At 43.7% G+C, this 27,686-nt stretch overlaps 2 protein-coding genes across 10 annotated transcripts in view; one reads left to right on the top strand and one right to left on the bottom strand.

The window, feature by feature from the left end:
* LOC119163028 (TBC1 domain family member 25) overlaps positions 1-27,686 on the top strand; it is a 408,328-nt gene that overhangs the window by 50,825 nt on the left and 329,817 nt on the right. For 7 of the 9 annotated variants that reach the window (XR_012888598.1, XR_012888595.1, XR_012888599.1 and 4 more), the window contains one exon: positions 13,450-13,594. The exons of 1 other annotated variant lie outside the window; for it this stretch is intronic. The gene's annotated coding sequence lies outside the window, so the exon portion shown is untranslated. Of the gene's footprint in view, positions 1-4,776; positions 4,832-13,449; positions 13,595-27,686 lie in introns of those variants that run through there. One more of the 9 variants, XR_012888597.1, reaches the window with a different exon arrangement.
* On the bottom strand, positions 2,600-4,341 carry LOC119163029 (tigger transposable element-derived protein 6). Its single transcript, XM_037414920.2, has one exon. The coding sequence runs from the start codon at positions 4,251-4,253 to the stop codon at positions 3,381-3,383; it is 873 nt and encodes a 290-aa protein (XP_037270817.1). The 5' UTR covers positions 4,254-4,341; the 3' UTR covers positions 2,600-3,380.

Below are 27,686 nucleotides of genomic sequence, written 5' to 3'. Positions count from 1 at the left end.
ATTTCTTCTGTTGGCCTCAGACAACTGACCCTATATCACATTTATACAATGTACAGTGATTCTCTGCACGACGGATCCACCACGCTAAACACCTCCGCCGCAGCCTTTGTCATCCCAGACATGGATATCGCTCGACGATTCAAAGTGGACCATAAAACCACATCAACTGCCGCAGAGCTTGTTGCTATCCGGGAGGCAATAAGATTTATTTCCGGAGAGCGACCTCGAGCCTGGACGATTTTCTGTGATGCCAAACCCGCTTTGCAAACCGTTAATTGCATCATGAAGCAAGGTCCGTATTACAGCTTGGCAATAGAAATCACAGAACTTATTCAGGTTGCTTCAACAAATGGCCATCTTATCACTTTCCAGTGGATTCCCGCTCATTGCGGCGTGATGGGAAACGAAGAGGCAGACGCTGAAGCTAAAAATGCCTTAAGCAGTGCCCCTGAAGAAGCGCATTGCGTTTTCACGAGCTGACACGGACGCCCTGCTTCGCTGTGTGATGCGCAGCTACACACTTCAGCACCGGACCAAAACCGGAACGACGACACTAGTGACTTCACAAATGGGACCCGAAAATGAGGTTCTGCATGCCCCCTAAATTGAAACGGCAGCTCACAAGTATGATCCACCGCATTCGTCTTGGTGTGGCATACACCAGACGTTACGCACATATCATCGGTCGCAGTGACACCGGTCCTAATTGTGAACACTGTGATGTTCCAGAAACACTTGAGCACATAATTTGTGTCTGCCCGGCATACCCACGTGAACGACAAACACTGATTTCTTCTACTGAACTATATCGCAGTAGGTTATTAACTGATGAGACCGTGTTGGGCCCTTGGCCAGATACCAACAGTGCAACTGCGGTCACAAGAGCAGTTATGACCTTTTTGGAAACAACTGGACTATATGCGCGGCTATAAAATGTGTCTCAGCTACAAAGAACACTACATACTCATCTCTCTATCTCACTATCGTCATCCATTAATCTTTCTTTTCTCCCAGTGTAGAGTAGCAGGCTAGAGCAAGCTATCGCTCAGGCCGACCTCTCTGCCTTTCTGTAAATAAATTTATCTCTCTCTCTCTCGGAGCCAGGATAGAGTTAACAAGTCCAGTTTTATTTCGGATAGCTTGATGAAAAGAGGACAATGTGCAACGCGATCAAATGCCTTAGAGAAATCTAAGAAGATATAGTCTATTTGTATGTTTGAGTCCATGTAAGAGTGCAAATGTGTTGTTAATTCCAGTAGTTGAGTCTCGCATGACAAGCCTCTTCGGAACCCGTGCTGTTTTGCCAAGAAGTTATTAGATTCGAGATGTCTGTAAACATGAGATGCGATAATGTGTTCCATCATCTCGCAACAAATGCATGTTAATGAAATTGGTCGGTAATTTCCAACTATGTTTTTGTCGCCATTTTTAAAGATGGGTATAACTTTGGCAATTTTCCAGTCGGCTGGAATCAGACCAGTGTTTAGAGAATGCTGGAAAATGTAGAATAAGATCTTGCTAGAAACTGAGACCGTGTTTTTTAGAATTTTGGAGTTAATATTATTAATACCTGATGTAGTGGATAGCTTCAAATTATCAGTGAGGTGCGTGATACCTTCGATTGAGATATCTATGGGTGTCATGTATTGATAGTCACGATCAGTGACCTTTGGCAGGTTGTCTAAGCGCTATTTTGTGAAAATAGATGAAAAGAAATGATTGAAAACAGACGAACACTCATTGTCTGGAAGAGGAGCACCGTTATCGTCTTGTAACACAATGCGGTTAACGTGATCATTTGGGGCGCAACATTTGCCAGAATTTTCTAGCATTACATTTGAGCAGGGAAGGGAGATCACGAGAAAAGTATTTATCTTTAGCAGCAGAAAGAGCGTAGCAGTGATCTTTTGGGCAGCTGTCATATTTTTTCCAAGATGTCTCGTTGTCCGAACGTTTAGCAGCTTTATATAAGCGTTTCTTTTGTTATGAAGCTGTCGAAGATGTTTCGTGAACCATGGATTGTTCTTGGGCATGAAACTAGCTTGGGCATCAAACTTGATTTAACGAAATTTCTTCATATATTACTGACTAATGGTGGGTAGCTTCCTTCCAATTTCGCAAACAAGTTTTTTTTTGCGAGCATGTGCTCTCCGTCACGTTAAAACGCCTGGCCACGCACTCACAGCACTGTTGCTTTTGTGTGACAAGGCTGTATGCTGTGTCCATTCATGGAGTAATGGACATGGTTGTCGGCTGCGCTCTTATGTAGCAGATGATGCTATGGGTTGCAGCGATCGTTCCCCAATTTTCATTGCACTAATCATCTCCTTGCAACTTTTTGGCTTGGATTTTTCACACAATCAGTTTTCTCATTTGCAGAAATACATTGGTTTTGGTGAGAAGATCGATTGCTTGGCAGCTTTTTGTTCTCGCTACAATACAATTTTAGATTTCAAAGAGCCAAAAAAATTACTTGTGGATTGTACGAACTACAATCTAACTCGGGCATATCGAATTCGCCAAAAAACGTTTATTAGTTCGATATATGGCATAATTCAATATAGGCCCGGTATATATTTTGACACAAAGGCACATAACAAACTAGAAGAAAAGTACTTTATTAATATGGTGGCTTACTTGCGTGCCCTACTGTGGAACAAAATAGTCCCGGATATTTTTCTGTGTCAACGACTTCGCTGCCTGCGACAGCACGCACGCCTCCACGTTGTCCAACGAGTCGGAGCAGCTGAGGCCGTAACCTTCCACATTCAAGCAATAGCGCTGGACCAATGCAAGTGCACTTATCACTTCGGGGGATGTAGGCAATGGGCCGTCGTCGATTTCCATATTGCTGTCGCTTTGGCTCGTGGTTGGCACGACATCTGCAATGTAATCCTCATCCTGTAATTGGCCCATGATGGGGACATCATCGTCTGCACTGATGAACTCGTCGAATGTCGATCCGTCGATAGCACCCGGGAACTCTGCCAGCTCGTTCGGCGGAAACATCTGCGGTGTCTTCAGTGCTGTCTGAATTTGGGGTGTCATCACCAGGCATGCGGAAGCTGGCATGCCTAAAGCAGTTCTGGATCGTCTCCTCCTTGACATCTGCCCACGATCTACTCAACATAGAAATAGCTCCGAGCAAGTCGATCTTAAGCTCCCTGCCGACACGAAGGTTCTGCAGCAGCCTCTCCACCAGGCGCTTCCGATAGCCGGCTTTCATTGCGCATGTAACGCCTTGATCCAGTGATTGCAGTACAGACGTAGTGTTCGGGGGCAAAAAACGCAGCTCAATGTTGCTGAAGATTGTACTGCAGTGGTGCAATGAACAGTTGTCCACGAGCAGGCACACCTTGCGATTTTCGCCTACCAAATCATCATTCCACGACGATAGCCATCTGCTGAAAAGCTCCCCGGTCATCCACGCTTTTGAGTTTGCTCGGTAGGTAACTGGAAGCGACAGCGCATTTTGAAAACGCGGCGGTACCGTGCTTTTCCTGATAACCAGAAATCGAAGCTTTTTCGATTCGTCTTAAATTAGCTGCCAACAGCACGTACACACGAGCTTTGTTTGTCTTGCCGCCGCTTGTCTTGTCACCATGACACGCAAGTGTCTTGTTTGGCAACATTTGCCAAAATAGAGCGGTTTCATCCGCATTGAAGATATCTTGGGCTCTATATCTTGCTGCGATATTTCGCCAGTTTTCCTCGAGCCATTTTTCTACGCTGTTCAGGTCCGCCACTCTGCTTTCACCTGTAACAGCTTTGCCAACGATGTTGTGCCGTTCTTTGAACCGCTGAAGCCAGCCTGAACCGCCTTGGAAATCATTCCTGCCAAGCAGAAAAGCAGGGTCCTTGGCTTTCTGCTCGATCATAGGGCCGGACACCGGGATGTTTCGCGACTGAACGTCCACAAACCACTTGTAAACGGCCGCTTCAACATCTTCGTACACAGCAGCGCGCACACGTCGGGCGCCACGGGCACCTGGCCTTTTTTCCGACTTGGCCCGGATGTCTGCCTTGTTCTTCAGGATAGTACTCAAGGTGCTCCTTGGAATTTTGTACGCAGCGGCGACGTCGGATTTATTTTCACCGCGCTCAACCCGATCGATGATTTTGAGTTTCGCGGCGAACGGCAAATTTTGCCTCTTTGCGCAAGCCGTGATGACAGCGCACCAATACAGTTCACTGAGCACCAACAGGCAACACCACAGACCACGCTGAATCGGCAGCAGTAGGCACACAAGCATAAAGAAAGAAAAAATGGCGCTCACTTCTACCGCCTCCGCGCCTCGGAGAAAGCACGACGGCCTCTGGTTGGCTGTTAGCGCCGCAAGCGGGCCAGGATAATTTCTTGGAGGGGGGTGTTCGCCCGCGCACAACTGGGTCTAACCGACTTTTTCTAGGGTGGCGCCGGCAGTTTTCCCCGCCACCGCGAGGGAAAGCCAACTTGCTGGGGCACTTTTGAGGCACATGGAGTTTGATATATCGGTTGTCGTTGCTATTTTCGTTCGATAAAACATTAACCTTTGCTATATATTTTTAATGTAAACTTACCCTGTTTTGGAATTGTTCGATATACGGGATAATTTGATATAAACGGGTTCGATATAATCGGGCTCAACTGTACTCAAATTTAAAGGTGTCAGGAAAAGAAAAGGTTGCTGACCGGTTGTAGTTTTCCCAGCTTCAATAAGGGTTAATCATGCCGATTCTGAAATATTTCAGCACAATATGTGGTCTGTAAATAATGATCCCCATTTTAAATTTCAGTTTTCTTGGGCTCGTAAAACACCATGTGGCACTACCAGTCGCCATAGGCACAAAGGTGATGTCATGCTAAAAGAAGTTACAAGCGTTCTTTGCTCTAAAATAATAGATTTGTAGAAACCTAGGAGAGAAGAGAAGAATGCATAAATTTTTGCGCTCTGAATCGTATACTGTGCAAGTAGGGCAAGTGGTCTGCTTGGTTCGGCTTTCAAGTTCATGTGGGCTTTGTTGCGAGGTGCCTTCACTCGATTGGTGCAGCGTACCAATTTTTTCCATTACTGGATCAGTGGTTACATTAGGTTGTGTATTACGGCATGTTTTGAGTGGCATATTATTGTATGAGTGCGTCGTCATACAGTGCCGCACAATGAATGAAAGCGTAAATGGTGTCGTAATCGAAGCAGGTATGATGCATACTTTAGTCAGGTGTGGCCAATGTTTTTAGATACTGTCAGTTGGAAAAGCTCTCTCCGGAGGCGGCACCAACACGTATCCGCTCTGAGGAGCGGCCCTGGCGTAGCGTTGAGATTGAGCCACCGCCGCCGCTGGCTTTCCTCAGCAGCGTTGAATGCCTGATTTTTTTTTTCAATCCCTTGCTCAGACCACAGCGGCGGGAGCTTGAAGGGTTGGTTATATTTCAGTCAGCGCGAATAGTGTTTAACTTGTTACATGGCAATCAAGCATGCTTGAGTGAATTAGCAGTTTAACATAGTAAACATGCCGACCTGCGGCCCGCCAGGCTGTCGAAGTGACTATGCCTCTGAGGAAAACGCCTGCAATCGGTAGGTCTTCTTCAAACCACTAAAATTACCCTGCAGCTCTCAGGGCCCGAAGAGCTGCTATTCCACGAAAATAATTCAAGGTGACAGTCAAGACATACATTTCCGACTTACATTTCGAATCCCAGGACCTTGCTACGCGCACATCGTACGGGGAAACGTGAAAATTCTGTGTAATAGGTTGACACTTGAGCCTGGCGCTGTTCCTCGAACTTTCTTGAATATTCCTGCAGACTTGTCTAAACCAGCAGTATCAAAGCGCAAAAAGAAACCACCGAAACTTGAAGAAACCGCGAATTTCGAGGGCTGTCTGTCGGCAAGTGATGGCGATATGTCAAACGTTAACTTGGAGAACCGCGATGTTGACGAAGTTACAGGTGTCCCCTCCAATCCTGAGTTGTGTCCAGGGGTAGAAACTTGGTTTCCTGCATTACAAGACCGAACATTGTTTCAATCCTGGAATGCTAAGCTTATCCAGGAAAAAGTTTTTTTTTTCAAATTCGCTTTTTGTGTTGCATTGAAAGCTTCAAAGCCAAGTCAGCCAGAGGGTATCGCTACCAAACCGAGTGGCTGATTACTTGCCTTCTCTATAAAATATCTGCTGCTTATAGGTTGATGTCAATGGTGAACATACTGCCTCTGCCGACATCGTGATGCCTTCAACAAATAAGTTATTAAGGGAATGCCTTGCGAATTGGTGTTCAAAGAGGTTTTGCTCAGCAGCAGCGGTTGTTGTGCTGGAGGAAGGCTGGTCATTAGTTAGTCCACTTGACTGGTATAACCTTTTAAAAGCTGTGTTTCCTTTTTCCGAATGCCGTTCATCTTTTTCTCCAAAACTGTGGCCTTGATAACCATCTTTCCTAGTTTTTGAGTAGTCGGGCATAATTTTTTGTGAAGCTTCACTTGTTTTGTAGATTTCTTCTTTTTTTCTCTTCTATGGAGTTAGCCGATTCTTCCTTGTGTTCTTGCATGGTAGGCATAAGTCTTTTTGGGACAGCCCAAAAGTGCTCCTCCACACGTTCCAGGTATTCAGGGCTAATTTTGTGTTCGAAATCAAAGGAAATAAGCTGCAATGACAGCCCGTGCATATCTTCAGTTGATCAACATAATTGTGGAAAGTTGATACCATCTGCAAGCTTGCGAGTTTCAGCTGGCTTCCCAAACCACGTTTGCCACATGCGCACGAGGGAACAAGCTTCCCCCTACAACTGAGGACAAAGGTGAAGTCTTGTTACCACCACTGCCTTGTAGATTTCAAGAATACGTTTGTTTTGAACAACTTTGAAAAATGAAAAAGAACTTCTTCTTGGATGAGCTCAACATTCCTGGATTAGAACTTTCTTCGGTCTTGTGCTACAGGCAACCAAGTTTCTACTTCTGGACATAACTTTGGATCAGAGGGGACGCCAGTAGCTTCGTCAACATCGCTGTACTCATTTTAACGTCAGACACATCGCCACCAATTACCGACACACGGCCCTTGAAAGTTGTGGTTTTATCTAGTTAGGGGGGTTCCCTTTTGCGCTTTAAGGCTGCTGCTTTAGACAAGTGTGCAGGAATATTGAAAAAATTCGTGGAATAGCAGCTGTCCAGGCTTTGGGAACTGCAGGATTATTTGGAGTTAGAAAAAGTGCAGCTGATCGCAAGTGTTTTCCTCCGAGGCATAGTTACTTCGACAGCCAGGCACGCTACATGTTGGCATATTTACTATCCTACTGCTAATTCACTCAAGCATGCTTGATCATCGTATATCACATGTGAAATACAAAATGCGAATGAGCTTTCCCAAATAAACGTTCATTAAATACTGGCTGTATATCATCTATTGAACTGCGTTTTATTTTTTTATAAATTATTCTTCCATAACTTTTGAAGCCCTTCTCCTAACTCCTTGGATAATTTTAGCTACAATCAAAGCAGTTTGTGTATAAAATGCATCTTCACATAAAAATTATACCATTTATCCCATTTATGTCAGCTGTGCCAGCTGGGAAGCTTGCAAGCTCACCGATATGAAGCACAGCAGGATTGTGGTGCTAATTCACGCAAGACTGCCCGTGTAGCCTGTCCATTTTTCCTTAGCTGTGCAAAAAAAGAAGAAAGAACCGTTTCTAAATATATTTCTACCCGCAATCTACACGATGTGTAATTACAATAGGCTCGTTCACTTAGAATTGTCTACAACCTGAAGGCACAGATGAACCTTATTTATTGCAGAGGCGCAAGCAGAATTGTTTTTCGGGGTGTAAGGGCACCATCCTGATCTGAAGAGGGTGCTGGACAGACAAGTGTGGTCGAGTGTCACTTTTTGATCTGTAAGCAATAGCAAAATTTTCGGGGGGTAGGGGGTGGCGGAAGAAAGGCACGGGCTCAGTGTGCCACCCGCTAACCACACTACTGAGTCATTGCAGGCAAAGAAATCATCATACATTTCTTAAATACAGGCGCGGCCCTTATTTATCACTAAGTAGTATTCATTCGGCCTTCATCTAGCTGCTTTAGCTAAAATCCGCAAATTCGGAAACAAATTTTTCGCTTTTTCGCTTGCAGAAATAGCAGACGACGCTCCTTCGCAATCCTAAAGCAATAACAACACCGCCGCTGCGCGGGATACAGTAGGGGGCCGCTCTTCGCTGCTGCGACCACGCGCGCTTACCCAACTGACAGTGTCTAAAAACGTTGACTATGGCTCAGTGAACATCACTGCATCACCATGTTTTGTTGACAACAGCGACTTTTCATTGGCTGACTAAAGTGGCATCAGCTGTCATATATAGGACAGTGCTAGCTGGGAAAGTGATACTGTGCTTTTATAGTTAATAAATGAACCCAGACCATCAGATGAATTGATATAGCACTGAATGGATGGCCACAATTCGGAATACACATGCAGTTTAAAATTTCCTGAAAACATTTTACGACCCCTTTAACAAAATAATGTGTCTTCAACTCTTGGCTTGGTCAAGTTTCAATCATATAATCACTGCATTCTTTCGTACCTGTTACATTGATTACATGAAATTTAGCCAAAGTTAGTTTGTCTAGAATATTCTTCCTTATTCTTGTTTCAATAGGGAAAATTTAATTACCACTGTTGGGCACAAGGACATCATGGGGGCTAAGCAGGCAGATAGATGACTGTTTAGCCTAGCATACAATAGTAATTTATTCTCTTGAGGGGTTTAGCATCAGAAAGGACTGAAACCAAATGGAGCAGGAAAGCAAGATGATGGCTCCAAAAAATTTACATGACACTCTATTTGCAAATGAAAAAAAAGAAAGCTTGTGTATCAGTCATTGGAAACCTATAGACATGATTTTCTCAAACAGAAGGCCCTAGCATCTACTCCAGTCAAACCTCGTTAGTGCGTACCCTTTTTTAAGTGTACTAATGGTCAAAACGAAGTTGGGAGTAATCCCAGACTGAGTCCCATAGAGCTAACGCATTTGCGGACCTCTTAAGCCGTAGTGTTCGGCCTATGTCTACTGGTTAGTTCGTACAAACTACATACAGCGATAACATTTTGCGTCAAAGTTTTTCTGCTCCACTGAATTTGCAGACTTAACAATGTGCCCTGAACGGTTTTCAGTCATGTTGATAAGTGTGGAGATCAGCTGATAAGTCATTTCGAATTCCGTGCAATTGCGGAAATGACATTGGGAGTAAGTTCAGGGAAAAACAAAGACGATGTGGCGACCACTGACGATCGCGTTGGTATGACTGATCGCTGATGGAAAGCCCTATCACAGCTATCATTCCCGCTTATTTGCTCCAGAATGCGTGTGGCGTAGTGTCGCTTCAGTCCTACTGCATGCTTGTAGTAGGTGACTACATGAATGCGCTGGGCCGCCTATCGCTGCCGCTTCGTTGTGCGGGACCGTGTTCCGCACCTGCTTAGTCTCCTGGATTTGTTAAGGACTCCCAGTTTTCAACCAGTTCTTACGTTCGTATGGTTGTCAGAAAAATGTAGTAATTGAAATTTATGCTTGATCTGGCTGCATTGACAAAAATGCCGCACAATCTGATGCAGGGTTACTGCTAACCTATCGCATTTTATTATAAATTGATTTAGGAGGTGCTAATCTAACTGTACAAGAGAATCTCAATGATGTGAAACCGGCAGATATGAATTTGTGAAATTCTCCAGTAAAATTTCACAATTTCCATTCGTCCAAAAATCTGACGTTCTGAACACTTTCGTCACACTTAGTTGTATGAACTTTAATACCGAAATCGTAGAACAAAGGCCGAGATCAGTGTGCTCGAAGCTTTAGAAGGACGGGTGTCGCCAGCGCACACACTGTCAGAACTGTGGCTATCGTTTGCCTCAACAGCGGTGGATGAAACCGTGGTCGCTCTGGACACGATCATATATGGCAGCCGCGTAACTGACAGAAGTCTAGAAGTGCACGCACGTCCAATGCTCGACCAAAGTGATGTTGCTTTCCACAAACGCTGCGGACAAAATTACGGCAGATGCAACCATAGATAGCAAAAAACGACTTGGTTTTCGTGCAATCCATGCGCAGCCAGTGCACATGGATTGAAAACGAAAATACTCTTTTCCGCAACCGTCACACGATTTTTTCGCGGTCTCGCCCACACTATCATCAATAGTGACTACACAACGAAGTCATATGGCTAACGTAACATTTAACGTGACATTTAAAGACAATAAAAACGTTAAAAAGGCTAGAAACATTTTGGCATTCCTGCTCAAAAATTCTAGTAACATACACTCAAACCACGACATAATTAAATGGGATATAATGAATGATTGGTTATATTGAAGTAATGAGAAACAGTCTTGCAGTAGAGATATTGCAAGACTGTTTAACCGAGTAACCCCTGTTGTCATGCCTTCCGACGGACGTTTTCGTGGTATGAAGGTTGTTCACGTGTCGCGCTTAAAATCATTCGTGCGACGTACACCACCGTCGTAAACAGCGACCACATTGGCCGCTTCCGCGCTGGGGGGAAATTAGTGTAAGCACAATATTCACAGCGTTTGACCTTCATCTTCTTCATCTGTATATAATCACCATCACAAAAAACGTCGTCTTCGTTCGGAGCGTTGATCAGGCGATTCGGCCTAGTAAACGCCGTCGAGACCCCAACGCTGCTACTGTCTTACAATATTGTCAGAAATACACCTTTATAATGCACTCCAATGTTACATAAACTCAATTTCAAGCTGGTAAAGAACACAGCATATGCCTTCTATTTATTTCTTAAATCATAAAAGAATGCAGCATGCAAAACTTACATCCATAATTTGATGTTACCTGACCCGTTATAACTATTTTCGCCATCCTCACTCATGAACATCGTGCTCTTTAAATAAGTCTACAGCAATCATAAACAGATTATTGCACACGTCATGACTACAGAAACTTCTTTCATGCATACAATATACAGAATACAAGGCACATGTCTCATGATCTGCTGTGGCAAAATTTTATATTTGAAGCTTTTTTAAATTAGCTTTTGCATTAAGCAGCTCATTACTGTTGCCACTCTCTATAGACCATTTCATCTGGTGAGGAGGATCACACTGGCAACCAGCACTTTCCTCTTTTCTGAAGCGTGCTGCCAGTGCGGAATGTATTGTCTGGTGCTTGGATAAGGGGCATGGTCAAAAAATTTAGCATGTCTGAGGTCAAACTGCAGATCTTTTTCTGTTTTATGGTGATGTCAGCCAGCGAAAGGTCAATGGGAAGCCACTGTGCCTCTTTGATTGTTCTTAGAAATACTGAAAAAAAAAAGGAAGCTGCCATTTGAATACGTCTGAATAGTATGCGGCACGCATCCCCAAACGCTCAGCCAAATGCCAAACACATTGTGTTACGTGACAAGTTAATATCGGCAAGTGCCGCAGTTATCCCGGAATGCCCAGTGTTCTAATCAGATATGGTTAAATTGATGACCATACATAAGTGGTGAAGTGCAGCCCTATTTGTAACAAAACATCTAAGCACCACTCATGTAGCCACCTGTGTTGTTTTGGCTTTGTTTTAAAATTGGCTCTTAGTATAATGGGTTCGGTCAAAACAATAAGTCTTGTTGCTTGGCTCAACACTGTGATCAATGTAGTTGATGTGGCTGTATTAACACAAACAAGAAACCCCTGGCTTCGCAATGGGGTGACCGGCATGAGACATTTATTATTTTTTGGTGCACGGGCTTTGTGCTACCCGAATATTCACTAAATTTTATTGCAGAATTATGTGGCAAAACACTTATTGTGAGTGTACAACTTACGTAAGAGAGAGGGATGTATCATTCACGTTGTGCGATATGAAAGCTGAATCATGAAAAAAAAAAGAGTGCCACTTCGTGTTTGCAATAACTGGAAGAAAAGTATTACATGGTCAAGAACCGTGTTTGACAAGATGCGCAATGTTGTACAACATAGTCAATGCTCTTCCTATCGGAAAATAAGCTTGCAGTTGTCTATTTTTTTAATAACTGTCAATTTCACTGCTTAGGTTTGCAAACGACAAGCAATATTTCGCAAAAGCGTTACATATAGTAGTTAAAATTAAAAAACAAACAAACACAAAATCGCTCTTGTGCCAATCATAGGCTCGAGCCTGTCGGGTGCCACTTGTCAGAAAAAGCTTTGGCTATCTTCACTTTATTGCCACCGCAATCCAATCAAATACCCCAACTCTAAAAACAAAACAAAAAATTGAAGCGTGCTGGCATGTATACTTCAGCATCGCTTTTTGTGTACCAGCACCGCCAGTTCTAATTTTGTTCACACCGGTGGGCAATAAATGAGCGAGTAATAAGGGTTCAATAAAGGTTGAGCAAAATACAAACAACTGTTCGTGAGCAACAAAAAATGTCGTCATCGCCAAGAAAGGGCAACTGCGTGCTCACGCACGATCGTATGTACAGGTAGTAGCCGCTGCTACAGCACAAACTCCAAGGGCAAAAATGAACTTAAATATCACAGTCCAGGAAAAAGAATTCATTGTATCTTCAAAGGGGGCCAGCACTTGCTTTCTGTGCTTGAATAGGTCGAAGTATTCCTGTGTTTTAACAACAGAAAGAGTGCCAAAAACATACGACACCGACCACTTGCGACACATTCACGATGTTGTGTATTATCATATTTGACCCCTAATAGATGAAAACCTTTCAGGATTTCTCACAGACTTGTTTTCCATCTATACTGTACCATTTGAGACAAAATTCAACACAGCAGAATGGAAAAAACCTACTACAACCACATGAATACCTATCATAAAAGCGCGTCGCTTCCCACGCTTTACTGGGTTGCCAGGCCAGGGACTGCACTGCCCACTAGGCACCATGGCGGCCCCCACGTTAAAAAGATCTACATATAGTATGGGAACTGTGTAGCGGCCACTTTCTTCATTGCTTTACTGCTTCAAACGAGTTTGACTGTTGGATGAGTTGGTGCTTTGACGTAAAAACCATCGTGAGGGCAAAACTAATCATAACACATAGAAAGCGCCTGCACTCAACTGTTTTTTCCTGTGTGTTGTGTTTAGTTGCGTCCTCACGATGGTGTCTGTGCTTTACTGCTATTGTGCATACTACAAAGACAATTTTGGTTGAGGAATACATGGTAATGTACGCAGAATTTTCTTACCTGCTTATAGCTCTGTAACTTTGCAACTTATGTAATTTACATTCCGCAAAAATATTGGTGTCTGAAATGTGATATTATATCACATAATGTATGATATTATATCACAATAATAATATTGCTGTCTGAAAAACATATTATATCATATAGGGCTCTAACCACTTTTTACGTGCTGCACAGACACCTATTGACGGTTCCGTTGTCAATTGATTTCAGTATTTGTGTCCTGCGTGAAAATTTTAGCTCATGTAAAATTTGGTCTTGGTTTATTTCAGATGGTTCGAGTTAACACGAAGAAGCATCAAACTGATTCATCCAAGGCAGAGCAGTTAGGAGCATGGTGGACAAGCTGAAAGTTATCAGAAAGTCAAAAAAATAAATTGTTGGTTCATATGCATGTAGGACCAATATCAAGTGTTATTATGTTCTGTTTTTTTTTTTTTTGCTGTGGAGTGATATATTCAAACAGTCCAAGTCTATCCCAGCTACTCATGTGGGTAACTAACATTTTGATTAAGACTTCTTTTATGATGTTCTAAATGTGAGGCAGTATGCATCTAAGGAGTTTGAATTATATCATAAATATAACTTCATGTGGTTGCAGAAGCTGGTTGCATAGCTTGATATGATCTTTCCTGGAATGGCACGTTTTATGCGAAATGCAGACACTAATTTCCTATTCCAACAGGGCAGTGGCTGCACAAAGCATCTAATACAAGTAGCGATTGAAAACCTTTCAGGTTGGGGATGCCAACAAACTCTCCGTATCAACCAGCGAAATATAGCCTGTTTGGTGGCAGCATTGTTCTTGAGATGTGCAGTATATAGGAGCTCTAGGTGCTTATATGTTTAAATCTGCCCAGTAACAACCATGTATGAAAATATATAAAAATGTGAAATATGAGCCTATAAAGATTTCCCAGATATGGCCATACATGACATTATATTAAGATACCATATAAGGGTATATTAAAAATTAGGCAGATATGGCCATATATGTCATGTAAGGCCTTATATGGTAATATCTACAGAATTTTTAATCTAGCCTTATATGGATTTTTTATATAAGTTCAGATCAGGAGCGTAGTCAAGGGGTGGCACACTAGGCACGTGCCCCCCTCTCTAAATTTTCTCACCGTGGCACAAAGAGTGAAAAATGACCATTTCAAGAAGGTGCCCCTCCTAAAATCATAGAGGTGCCTCCTTCCCCCTCAAGGAAATATTTCTGGCTACGCACCTGGTCCAGATATGGGATTTTTGTAACGTTACAGCTCGCACACGATGATGATGATGTCTTCACTGTGGTACACAAACATCAGTTTCTTCTACTTTTTCCTAGGCACCTTTTATGATCTGTTCCACTATTAAGAATGTTAGGGAAAACCATGAAACACAACCCCTGGCGGCAAAAGCGCCGGCCCGGCGCGTTTATGGGGCCACAGTACAAGGCGAATGGTAGCGCTTGAGCTTGGATACGTGGATGACGTCACCAGTAACAGTGGCCACAGGGTTGTGGGTTTGTCCAGGACAATTTTGTATGTAACATCTGTTACCTGCAAGAAAGTAGCTTCTCAAACAAGCCGACACGTCGCGTTGGGGATAAGAGAAGAATGAAAAAATGCGCTGGAAATCGTTTGCAATATTGGTCACCTTAACGGTGATTCTGTGTTTGTTCAGGAGCCATCAATCTGTAGTGGGAAAGCTGGCGGGCGGGGCCGGCGTGAGCATTGTTATCGGGAGTGTGTTCGCAACTCTCACAGATGGTGGCGCCGTCATGTGGCAGCCGTCGCAACTGTCGTTTGAGAGAATCCCACGCAGCCAGGCCTTTGGTGGTTTGTTGGTGCTTTATATTTTGTTGCTGGCAATTTTTACTACAGTTATTCTGAATTCGGTTGTGAACTACCAAAGTCGGACAGTTACTTCGACTCATAGTAGCAATGGTTTACTCTTTATTGTTTGCTCACTGTGAGCTACAGGTATAAAAATTACGAAATGTGCATGTGCTAGATGTTGCTGCGCACACACCATGCAGTTAAAGGCGAAGTTTCCTGCTTTGCATGAGCAGTAACCTTGAAACAGAGGGAGCGACAAAAGAAATGTTTGTACTCGTGAAATTTCAGTCTAAGCATAGGCATGCGCTAGGTTCTCCTTCAAATAAAGGCAAAGACTCGTCTGATTCCCCCCCCGCCCCTGCACTCACAAAAAGTCTCACACTCCTTCAAAAAGTCCATACCCAAAATAACATCGTGTGTCGCCTGCGGAATAATCACAAACTCCATTGGGATAACGTGGCCTTCGAGAAACACGTCAGCTTGACACACACGAACAAGATGCTGTGGCTCACCACTCACTCTGCAAAACTTCAAAGCTTGATTCCATTTAAATAAAACCTTGCGTCCCAAGGTATCTTTTAAACACGCACTCATGACAGAAATTGTTGCCTTTGTGTCCACCAAAGCCATCACAGGCACATCGTCAACAAAAACACGTACTTTGTTCTTGAGCATAAACATATATTTCTGATATTAGCACATCTCCGGCAACCTCACCTCCATCGGCCGCGCTTGCTAGTTTTCCTGTGGCAAAGGAGATGTGTTGCGACGCCGTGGTGAAGGAGAACAGAGAACACGAGGCAGTAAAGGCGTCAAGCTCCTGTCAGATGTAGGGGAGTGATTCCGGCGGCTGCGTGTCCAGTAGTCGTCGCAAGGCAGCGGGTGTGTTGCTTTCGGGTCGTCGTGCGGTCGATCAGACGATCGTGTAGAGTGTTGTGGTGGGCCATAGTATGTTCCTCGCGGGTCGTCGCGAATTTTTCCGGAAGGCCGTGCAAAGTGTGGTGGGTGGCCATACCGTGGAGCTACACGTCTGCAGTTGCAAAATCGCGAATGATGTCGTGGGACACCACAGGAGTAGCAAACTGTGAGAGCTCGAAACACTGTTTGTTCGTCGAAGTATCGAAGATCGTCTTCCCTGGCGTAGTGGGTTGGTTCGTCCCGTATATCATAGGGGGATAGACCAGGCACCACGAAGAAGGCGAATGCTGAGGGCGCTGGTCATGGCGAGCAGCTGGCAAGCGTTGTGTTCTCCTTGGCTGTGGAGGTGCGCTGTACTCAACAGCTGCTGCACTAACCATCAATCGCCAAGTGGTCGTATAAGGCGGCACAGTCACAGCCTCTCATGGCGCATATAACGAATGTTGGTCGTATACAGAACAGTGATCGACTGCTGAATGTGTCTGTTCTCCATATAGAAAAAGTTTTTTGCGGACAATCTGTCGAATCGTCGAGGACAGGTCTGGGCAGGATCTCGTGTCGATGCTGGCAACCGTTGTAACATTATTGAGCCAGCCTATTGGCCACTGCAGCGCTTCTCTTCAGAACCAAAATATACGGCCCCTTCAGCTGTATGTCCTGGTCCTCTTTGTGCGTAACAATATATTTCAGCTGAGGGCTGCCTCCGTTCTTTGTAGATAGGGCTTCAGGCTATTAGTAAATGTGAAGCATTTCTTGGCTAACTTCGGCGACCTTGAGCGTATCTATCTATCTATCTATCTATCTATCTATCTATCTATCTATCTATCTATCTATCTATCTGTCTGTCTGTCTGTCTGTCTGTCTGTCTGTCTGTCTGTCTGTCTGTCTGTCTGCCTGTCTGTCTGCCTGTCTGTCTGTCTGTCTGTCTATCTGTCTGTCTGTCTGTATGTCTATCTGTCTGTCTATCTGTCTGTCTCTGCCTGCCTGCCTGCCTGCCTGCCTGCCTGCCTGCCTGCCTGCCTGCCTACCTACCTACCTACTACCTACCTCCTACCTACCTACCTACCTACCTACCTACCTACCTGTCTGTCTGTCTGTCCGTCTGTCTGTCTGTCTGTCCGTCCGTCCGTCCGTCTGTCTGTCTGCTGCGGATTTTAGCTCTCCTGGCCGTTTTGATAAGGTATCAATACTAAAAAAGATATGGCGTATTATGACTGTATGACGAGCATAAGTGACTTGTCATAACATGAAAATCATGACATGCGTGTCATGTAACAGCATGACTACATTGCACACTCATGATGCGCTCGCGGCCGTTTTGCTATCTTCACATGTACGAAATTCAGTATTACAAGATGTGAATGGATGACATAGGTAAATGACACGTCCAAACATGATAATTATGACATGCATCGCATGTCATGTAACAACATAACTATGTAGTATACATGCCACACTCATGATGCGCTCGCCGCCGTTCTAGATATACCAAATTTGGTATCACGTGACATGAATACACGATAAAGATAAATGAAACGTCCAAACATGATAATCATGACGTGTAAGTCATGTACAGTACAATTTACCTCCGCCTCGTAATGTTGCGCTGATTTTAAAGTGGCACATCAACCTTTCTCATTCGTGCTTCGCCTATCATTCATTACCACTGTATGTGGGATCTGCTAATTTTTTGATGGACGCGCATCAAAACACGCAGCTACGTTTCAGTGCGTCCGGCGTCTCTCCGTCATGAAAAGAGGGAGACGTAGTGTTGTCTGGGTAACGCATCGGTATAAAATGCAGCATGTCGTATGTCCCGCCGGTTGCCGCCGGGCCGCGCCGACGGACGCTGGTCGCGCCTGGCGTCAGATTATGCAGTGCTCGAGTTTTGCTAACGTAGTGTCGCTGTGCCCAGCGTGCGCGCGCATTAACGCTACATTGAAATATATTGGGCCCTTCATGATGCGCTCGCGGCCGTTTTGCTAGCTCCACATATACCGAATTTAGTGTTACGTGACGTCAATGATGACGAAATATTTGACTGATGCAAACATGTTAATCTTGGCACTTGTGTCATGTTAGAATATGGCAACATACCACGCTCATAGCGTGCTCGTTGGCGTTTCGTTGGCTCCACATATATGGAATATGGTGTCACGTGACGTGAATAGATGACGAAGGTAAACAACACATCCAAACATGATAATCATGACACGGAAGTCATGTTCGGCCTCATTTACCTCCACCTCGTAACGTTATGTTGATATCAAAGTGACCTATCAACCTTTTTTATTCGTGATTCGCATATCATCAACTCCCACTGTTCGTCGGATCTGCCATTTTTTTAATGTAGTGTGTTTTCCTGATTTCCCATTCTAAAGCACCAATAGTCTTTCCAAAAACGGTTTTTGCGAGGCTGGCTACGCTTGGTTGTGCTAAACAACCGGTATAAATGAGAATGCGAGCCCGGTGCTGGAACCAATGTTGTCGCAGCTGCTATGAAAAAAGAAAAATGCGGCAGAAATTTGGATGAATGGATGGATATATGGATTGAATGATATGGCCCTACCCTTTAGATCGGAAGGCGGCTAACGCCACGTAGCCATAATACTTAGTGAACAAAAACTATATTTTCTTTTCCCTTTATATAGTGAAGTTAGGGACTGGCACATTACAGTGAATGACTTTATTTTGACACCTACCTTGATTGTAGCCATCAATCAAATAGCCTCCTTCTAACTATTTCTACCCGCTAAAGTCTTAAAGCCAATCAATGAGCTAGCACTAAAAGGGAAAGTACAGGAATTCAGAGTCTCGCTTCAGAACAGGTACTCGGCCTTTAGTGAGGAAAGCAACCTTAGTGTAGATACAATGAATAATAACCTGACGAGTATCATTACGGAGTGTGCAGTGGAAGTTGGAGGCAGGGTAGTTGGACAGGACACTGGTAAGCTTTTCCAGGAAATGAAGAATATTATTAAGAAGCGTCAAATCAGGAAAGTCTCAAGTACAACAGACAAAATAGAACTGGCAGAGCTTTTGAAGTTGATTAATTGGCGTAAGGTATGCAATGTAAGAAGGTATAACATGAAGAGAATTGAACATGCTCTGAAAAACGAAGGAAGCATCAAAGCAGTGAAGAGGAAACTTGGAATAGGCAAAAATCGAATGTATGCGCTAAGTGACAAAGAAGGCAAAATAACTACCAATATGGATGGGATAGTTAAAATAGCGGAGAAGTTTTTAGAGATCTGTACAGTAGCCGGGACAACCACGACCTTAATACCATAAGAACTAGCAGTAACCCAGATGACACCCCACCAGTAATTATAGAAGAAGTCAGAAAAGCTTTGGAGAGCATGCAAAGAGGCAAAGCTGCTGGTGAGGATCAGGTAACATCAGATCTGCTGAAAGATGGAGGACAGATTGTGTTAGAAAAACTAGTCACCTTGTTTACGAGGTGTCTACTGATGGGAAGAGTACCAGAGTCTTGGAAGAACGCTAACATCATCTTAATACATAAGCAAGGAGATGGCAAGGACTTGAAGAATTACAGGCCGATCAGCTTGCTCTCTGTAGTATACAAGCTATTTACAAAGGTAATTGCTAACAGAGTGAAGAAAACATTAGAATTCAATCAACCAAAGGAACAAGCAGGATTTCGAAAAGGCTACTCAACAACCGACCACATTCATACTATGAATCAGGTAATAGAGAAATGCTCAAAATATAACCAACCACTATACATAGCCTTCATAGATTACAAGAAGGTGTTTGATTCAGTAGAAATATCAGCCGTCATGCAGACACTGCGGAATCAGGGAGTCGATGAAGTATATATAAACATCCTGGAAGAAATCTACAGGGGATCAACTGCTACCGTAGTGCTTCCTAAAAAAAAGCAACAGAATACCAATCAAGAAGGGTGTAAGGCAGGGGGGACACAATCTTCCCTATGCTATTTACCGCATGCTTACAGGATGTTTTCAGAAGCCTAGAATGGGAAGAGTTAGGGATAAGAGTTAATGAAGAGTACCTTAGTAACCTGTGCTTCGCCGATGACATTGCATTGCTGAGTAACTCAGGGGACGAATCGCAGCTCATGGTTATGAAGTTAGACAAGGAGAGCAGAAAGGTGGGTCTTAAAATTAATCTGCAGAAAAACGAAAGTAATGTACAACAACCTCAGAAAAGAGCAGCGCTTCGAGATAGGTAATAGTGCACTTCAAGTTGTAAAAGACTATGTCTACTTAGGGCAGGTAGTAACCGCAGAGCCGAACCACGAGATTGAAGTAACTAGAAGAATAAGAATGTGGTGGAGCACATTTTGCAAGCACTCTCAAATCATGACGGATAGATTGCCACTATCCATCAAGAGGAAGGTATATAACAGCTGTATCTTGCCGGTACTTAGCTACGGAGCAGAAGCCTGGAGACTTACAAAGTGGGTTCAGCTTAAATTGAGGACGACGTATCGAGCAATGGAAAGAAAAATGGTAGGTGTAACACTAAGAGACAAGAAGAGATCAGAGTGGATTAGGGAACAAACTGGGGTTAAGGATATCATAGTTGAAATCAAGAAGAGGAAATGGACATGAGCCGGTCATGTAGCACGTAGACAGGATAACCGCTGGTCATTAAGGGCAACTAACTAGATTCCCAGAAAATGCAAGCGGGTTAGGGGGAGACAAGGTTAGGTGGGCAGATGAGATTAAGAAGTTTGCGGGTATAAATTGGCAGCAGCAAGCACAGGACCAGGTTAACTGGCGGAAGTTGGGAGAGGCCTTTGTCCTGCAGTGGACATAGTCAGGCTGCTGATGATGATGGTGGTGGAAGTCTATTTTGCCCTCCTTGTCCCTAAACCCCAGTGTTTTGACAAACGCTGTGCTATCATCCTGAACTATAGGATGAAGCCTTTTACAGAACATTATCAAGAGTTCGGCCGTTTCTCCCTCCTCTCCACACTCAGTGCATACCGTGTCCGCCCCTTCGCATTTGGCCCGATATGTCTTGGTACGCAATACTCCCGTCCAGGCCTCAAAGGGTATAGAACTACCTCGAGAATTATCATAGATCCTTTCCTTGGCAATTTCCTGCTTCAAAAATTCGATAAATCTTTAGTGCCGACTTCTTAATTGTGCCTATTCTCCTCATGTCGGTCACCGTTTCATTCACCTTCATCTTAACTGACAGTTCTATTTGGTTTGGCCCCCTGCTGTTTTCCAAGTATTTACCCGTCAATTTTCTGGTTTGCTTTCTCCATTTTGTATCGACATTCCTCATGTACAAGTAGCTAAAAATCTTCCTTGCCCAACGTTCCTCTCCCATTTCTCTCAACCGCTTCTCAAATTTTATCTTGCTGCTAGCATCTCTGTCCTCGAATGATGCCCATCCCATATGACCTTGTACTCCATGATTTAGTGTATTCCCGTGGGCTCCTAAAGCAAGCCTACCTATTCCATGTTGCTTAATTTCTGATTTTACTTCAACCTCTGATTTCATACACAACACTGCATTGCGGAACGTCAGACCAGGAATTGTGACCCCTTTCCAGATTCCTCTCATACCATCTTACCTTTTGTAATTCCACAGTGCCCAGTTTTTTATCACCGCTGTGTTTCTGTCACCTTTATTTGTTATATATCTTTCATGTTCCCTTAGATACTCGGCCCCATTGCTTATCCATACGCCCAGATTTGATGGAGCAATGACAGCGCCACACAGTTGTCGCTTTGGCCACGAGCGCGTTGGAGAGAGTGACATGATAGAAGCCAACTGATACGACAGCACGTGGTCGCGCACCATAGCAGGCGTCTCGTCGCTAGGTGGCGCGTCAATGCCTTTGGCCTTGTGGCTGGCAGAAGTACATAAAAAGGATATCAAGGCAGCTGCGAAATTTTGGAACCATCTAAACTACCTAAGAAATGAGACAAGCCCGAAACAGAGATTTATACCTACACCTTAAGGTGCTAGGCTAGAAGGGGACAAAGCTATTGAATATATAAGAACAATGGTGACAGAAAAATTTCAGCAAAGAAGTGTCTTATGCACCACAATAGACAAGGACATCAAGTGGTGTAATGGCTTCATTTTCACAACGAGAGTGGGAAACGGCTGAGAAAAGGGTTCCTAGTAGTAGATCAACAGGCCCAGATGGCATTTCAATTATGCTGATGAAGACATTGGGTCCGAAGTCTAAGCAGACTTTGAGAGAGGCAGTGAGCAAAACAATAATCGATGGTGAAGTCCCCAGTGGATGGAGACTTGGCAGGGTGAGCATGATTTATAAATGAAAGGGGGACAAAGTTGACAGAAACAACTACCGTCCTATAGCAGTGACATCAGTGGTCTACAGGCTGGCGATGCAGATTATAAAGGACAGACTGCAGGCATGGATAGAGGATGAGGGGGTGCTGGGGGAACTGCATAATGGGGTTCCGAAACACAGGAGGTTGAAAGACAATCTGTTCTCACTGACGCAGTCCATCGAAGTAGCAGAAAAGGAACACAGCTTCTGTGGCTAGTATTTTTGGATATCAAGGGAGCGTACGATAACGTCGTTCAAGAGGAGTTGTGGAGAACACTGGACACACTAGATGCGGAAGATGGAGCCACTAATCTTTTTATGGATATCTATAAAAGTAACAAGATAGCTATAAAGTGGGAAAAATAGGTATCCAAGCCCACAGAGGTAAAACGGGAACTTAGGCAGCGGTGTCCTCTGTCACCCTTGCTATTCTGATGTACCTACCAATATTAGAGGCCAAATTAGAGGGAAGTGGACTGGGCTTCAACCTCTCTTTCGTCAAACAAGAAAAACTCGTTGAACAGGCACTACCAGCATTGATGTATGCAGATGATATAGTGCTAATGGCCGACAACAAGGAAGATTTGCAGAGATTGATGGACATCTGTGGTAATGAGGGAGATAGGTTAGATTTTTGATTCAGTAAGGAAAAATTAGCAGCCATGATTTTTAATCATAATGAAGCTTAGGATACAGGAGGTCATGCTAGAGATAACAGATAAATACTAATATCTGGGCGTATGGATAAGCAATGGGACCAAGTACCTAAGGGAACACGAAATATACGTGACGACTAAAGGTAACGGGAATGCAACAGTGATGAAAAATAGGGCACTGTGGAATCACAGTAAGTATGATGTTGTGAGAGGAATATGCAAAGGGGTCATGGTTCCTGGTTTCACGTTCGGGAATGCGGTCTTGTGCATGTGATCAGAAGTTCAAGCAGGATAAGAAATTCAGCAACATGGAATAGTTAGGTAGGCATGCCTTAGGAGCTCACGGGAATGCACCAAATCAGAGAGTACAAGGTAATACAGGATGGACGTCATTTGAGGGCAGGGAAGCTAGCAGCAAGATAAAATTTGTGAAGCTATTGAGAGAAATGGGGGAAGAGTGTTGGGCTAGAAAGGTTTTCAGCTACTTGAACATGAAGAATGTCGATACAAAATGGAGGAAGCGAACCAGAAAATTGACGGGTAAATACTTGGAAAACAGCAAGGGGCCAAACTGAATAGAACTGTCAGTTAAGAAGAAGGAGAATGAAACGGTGACCGACATTTGGAGAATAGGCACGATCAAGAAGTCGGCACTAAAGATTATCGATTTTTTTTAAGCAGGAAATTACCAAGGAAAGGATCAATGATTATTCTCAGGGTAGTGATGTACTGTTTGAGGCCAGGGCGGGAGTACTGCGAACTAAGACTTATCGGGCCAAATGCGAAGGGGCGGACGCGGTATGCACTGAGTGTGGAGAGGAGGGGGAAACTGCCAAACTCTCAATAATGTTCTGTAAAAGACTTCATTCCATAGTTCAGGATGATGGAACAGCTTTTTCGAAACACGGGTTTAGGGACAGGGAGGGCAAAATAGACTTTAAGCAGGTTGAAATACCTAGGAGGAGTCTATCTGATTGATGGCTACAATCAAGGTATGAGTCAAAATAAAATCCTTCACTGTAATGTGCCAGTCCCTAACTTCATTATATAACGGGAAAAGAAAATCTAGTTTTTATTGATTAAGTATAACGGTTACGTGGCGTGAGCCAGTGCTTGATCTAAACGGCACAGCCATATCAATTCATCCATCCACTCTTAGAGTTAGTCTATATGCTACCGTTATGTAGCAGAGTTGTACCAATGTACGCCATCCTGGGTTCAAAAGTCTTGCAGGAAGGCCATTCACCACCCGCGTATGCCAGCAATGCTCGCGCTTCAGGGTACTAACGTTGATTAATTGATTTTTCGGCTTTCTTTTTATTTTTCATGAAGATACGTGTCGGCTTTTTACAGGCCTCAAGACACTGAATGAGAAGGGCGCAGCACCGCCATTGAGACGCGCCCAGTGTCTTTGAAGGATGCACCGAGTGTCCATGACGGACGCACTCGGTGTCTGTGCGAAGACGCCAGCACGCTCATAAGGCTGCGAAGCATCGGTGTCGTCTGCGTAGTGTTAGGTTCTCCGCACTGCATTTGAACCACCTATGGCCACGCGATGGCACGTGACCAATAGCATTGCTGGAATCGTCAAAAGCTGCGTGAGCGGCACCCGGAAAACAGTGGTGCAACTCTGCTACTTTAGGTAGCATATACAGTAACTTTATGTGACCTTGGAGTAACTGTATATGGTTAGGGTGTCTAGAAGGGGGAGGTGTGCGGATCTCCGCGCGTTTCCCTTGCCAGAGAGGGGCCCTCTGCGTGCCGATATCGCTAGGGGCGTGCATGGGACAGCCGTCACCGTCGCAAATTATCCGAAGGAAGACCAGCGCGCGATAACGCCCCCCCCCCTTTTTCCTCGGGGTTCACGTGGTTCTTATTGTACGTGGATCATACATTTTTCAGCAGCAAAGAAGATGCCTTATAAAACAATTAAGAAAGCCTAACGTTCTGGCTTCATTCATAATTGCGATTTTGGGGGTAAGTAGGGGTGTTTAAAAGTTCTAAAAGCTCAAATAACAAATCGAATGGGATTCTATTCGATGGTAGTCGTGAATCAAATAACACATATTTGGAATGCCGAGTATTTTTCGAATATTTAGCATTGGCGAAAAAAAACCCAGAGGAGTAAGACATATACGAAGGAAATAGCACTTATTTGTTTTAATTCGTGTAGGTTTGTTTAAAAAGGGGTGACAAAGTACCTCCTTGATTTCTGAAACTACCACTGTGTTTGAGCGGACAGTTAAAACATTTTGCTTGACTGTCACAGCCTATACAAGATTACCCACCTAACAATGTAATTTTTTGCTGGTATAAACTAATCGTAACAATTTTTTTATTAATGTTTCTGTTAATTTATACAAACTAAATATTATTGAAACATGCAATCGTTCTTAAAATAATTCACTTGCTATTCAATTATAATCAATTACTATTCAATTTGTTCTAACTTATATTTTCTTCGTATTCGATTTGGTTTTAAAGTTGGCTATTCGCACAGCCCTATGGGCACAGGTCGCTGACAGGAAAAGAACGTGTTCTGAGCACTGGTGTGCAATGAACTGCTTGAGACGTGGGCTCATTTGGTACCGAGAGTTGATGCTAAATAAGTGGTGCCCACTTTGTCTGTTACATTGTGCGCTATATGTGATAATGGAGCATATTCTTCGCATCAATTCAACTATGAAAAGCAGCTTGTCTCAGCATAAAAAAAATAGCATTCCTATTCTGCCGGCGGGTGCAGTGGGACACCGTGGTGGTCTCCCTTACCTGTGAAGCGGGTGTGCCATTGGTGCACTGACAGGGGGGGGGGGGGGCTGTAACTCCACCCCCCACCCCCCCCCCGGAGGCCGACCTAACCCCTCTCTTATATGCCCCAATGTCCTTGTCGCCGAGTCACCTACGTCAGTGGTGCACCGAAGGGGGCGGGAATCGGTGGTTTTAATTGCCTCGCCAAAAGTCGACACCTCTCTCCCGTAAGTGCAGCCTTGTTTTCAAGTTGTCGTTTTGATCCAAGGAGTGGCTTGAGGGAAAAATTGCCTGATTTATTATATTAATTATCTCATAGTCACATATCTACTCCTATACTGAAAAATCAGAAACTACATGCTCTGTGGCTCGGGCTGCGTTTCCTTCCAGTGAAGCAGCTTTGTACAAAAGAAAAGTTGCTTTCACAAGCTGTCAGTCTGACTGTTCTTATTTTATTCTTGGTAGAAGTCTAAGAGGGGCTGTGTACAATGACAATGCCCTGCGTGACTTGGCTTCGGTGCACAGTGCATGTCACTTCAAAGTGTATACATCTATATCAACTCAAACAGCTGTGTATGCAATGCTACATACATGTATGTTTCAAATGGGCAACATTTGCAACATACGTTTGTAATACTTGTGTCCATGTGCTTCGAGTTGTCGATGAATACACCCCCGTGCTGTCAAATGTTTGCTTCCTTGTTAGCTCAATTGGCAGAGTGACCGCCCCAGATAGGTGTTGGTCTTGGTTCGAACCACATACCAGGACGAATTTTTTGGCAGCAAAGAGGCCTCCTTTCTGAGAAATCTGTGTGAATTTTCTTGTGGCTTTGTGCTACAAACTGGTGGTTGTCTTCCTCCCTTTCATACATGTATGTTCGGACCAAAAGTTGGCAGTGTTGTTTACCATTTACGACATTATCCGGTTCACACGGGCAAATCTACTACACTGACTTGCATACATGCAAATACCTGGTTCACTGGGACGCTCCTAATGAAATTAGAGGTTAAGACCTCAAGTGCCTAGATATTACTAAATTATCGGCCTCACAAGGCTTGATTTAATGGCCCTAAATGTGTGATGCGACGAAGCTGCAAAGTAATAACATTACGCTCACGATGCTTTAAATGCACAACTTTTTTCAAATAAAAAGTCATGAAGCTAATATTATATAAGTAACAGGTGAGTTCATTCAATGGCCTTACTCGCTATAGAAGTGAAACACGTGGTACCCATTTCCAGTTGTGATGCCAGTGACAGTTTCGTTACTTTTTCCCAAATCCTTTACACTGTAGTGGACATGAATTGTGTCCATCGTGTAGCTTGTTTTCTTTTAAATAGTCAAAAATAGCACACTACTTGCTGAAAAACATTCTTTTTGCATGATAAATGAGCTCCTCAAAACACGAAGTAAAAACGAAGGCAAACGCCTGTCGCCGCTACAATGCTCTTTAGACTTAAAGTCTTCCCAATCACTGTTGACGAGCAAACGGTGTTTAACTAATTTCACAGGATGAAATCAAGTTAACTATTGATCCTCTGAAATAAAACAAAAAAAGGAAAGAACTATTTCAGGCCCCCTTACCTTTCCAGATACATTGTGCGACTCTTTTTTTTCTTGCCTCATTACAATTCACAGTGAAACACACCAAGGAACACACTTTTAATCCATTCCAACCGTAGTTGTATCTTCTCAAGGACCAGATTCATCTGAAGGACTGTCGTTTCATGAGATCTTAAGTCACATTTATTCTCTCATCTAAATTCATTGAGCAAGTGTTCAGTTCTTCTTTAAAACAGAGGCTCATTGTTACTTTTGGATGTTCTCGCAATCTAAAAACAAAACTGCAAACACACCTACCCTAACTAATATGCTCAGTTCACTTTAGACCACTTGAAAATCCGTGATACATCAGTATTAGATACAGTAATGTGAAGCGCCGCAACTCACTGCAGCACACAACTAACGAAAGAGGAAAAAAAAAAGCAATATATTTAGCAATCTCGCCGAAAACGGTTATTCAAGATTGTCTATTTAACGTCAATTTCC

The sequence above is a fragment of the Rhipicephalus microplus genome, unplaced genomic scaffold (genome assembly GCF_043290135.1).
Source record: "Rhipicephalus microplus isolate Deutch F79 unplaced genomic scaffold, USDA_Rmic scaffold_13, whole genome shotgun sequence".
In the NCBI taxonomy this organism is placed as follows: domain Eukaryota; kingdom Metazoa; phylum Arthropoda; class Arachnida; order Ixodida; family Ixodidae; genus Rhipicephalus; species Rhipicephalus microplus.
Note: the sequence above shows the minus strand (reverse complement) of the source record. Positions and strands in the feature narration are given on the sequence as shown.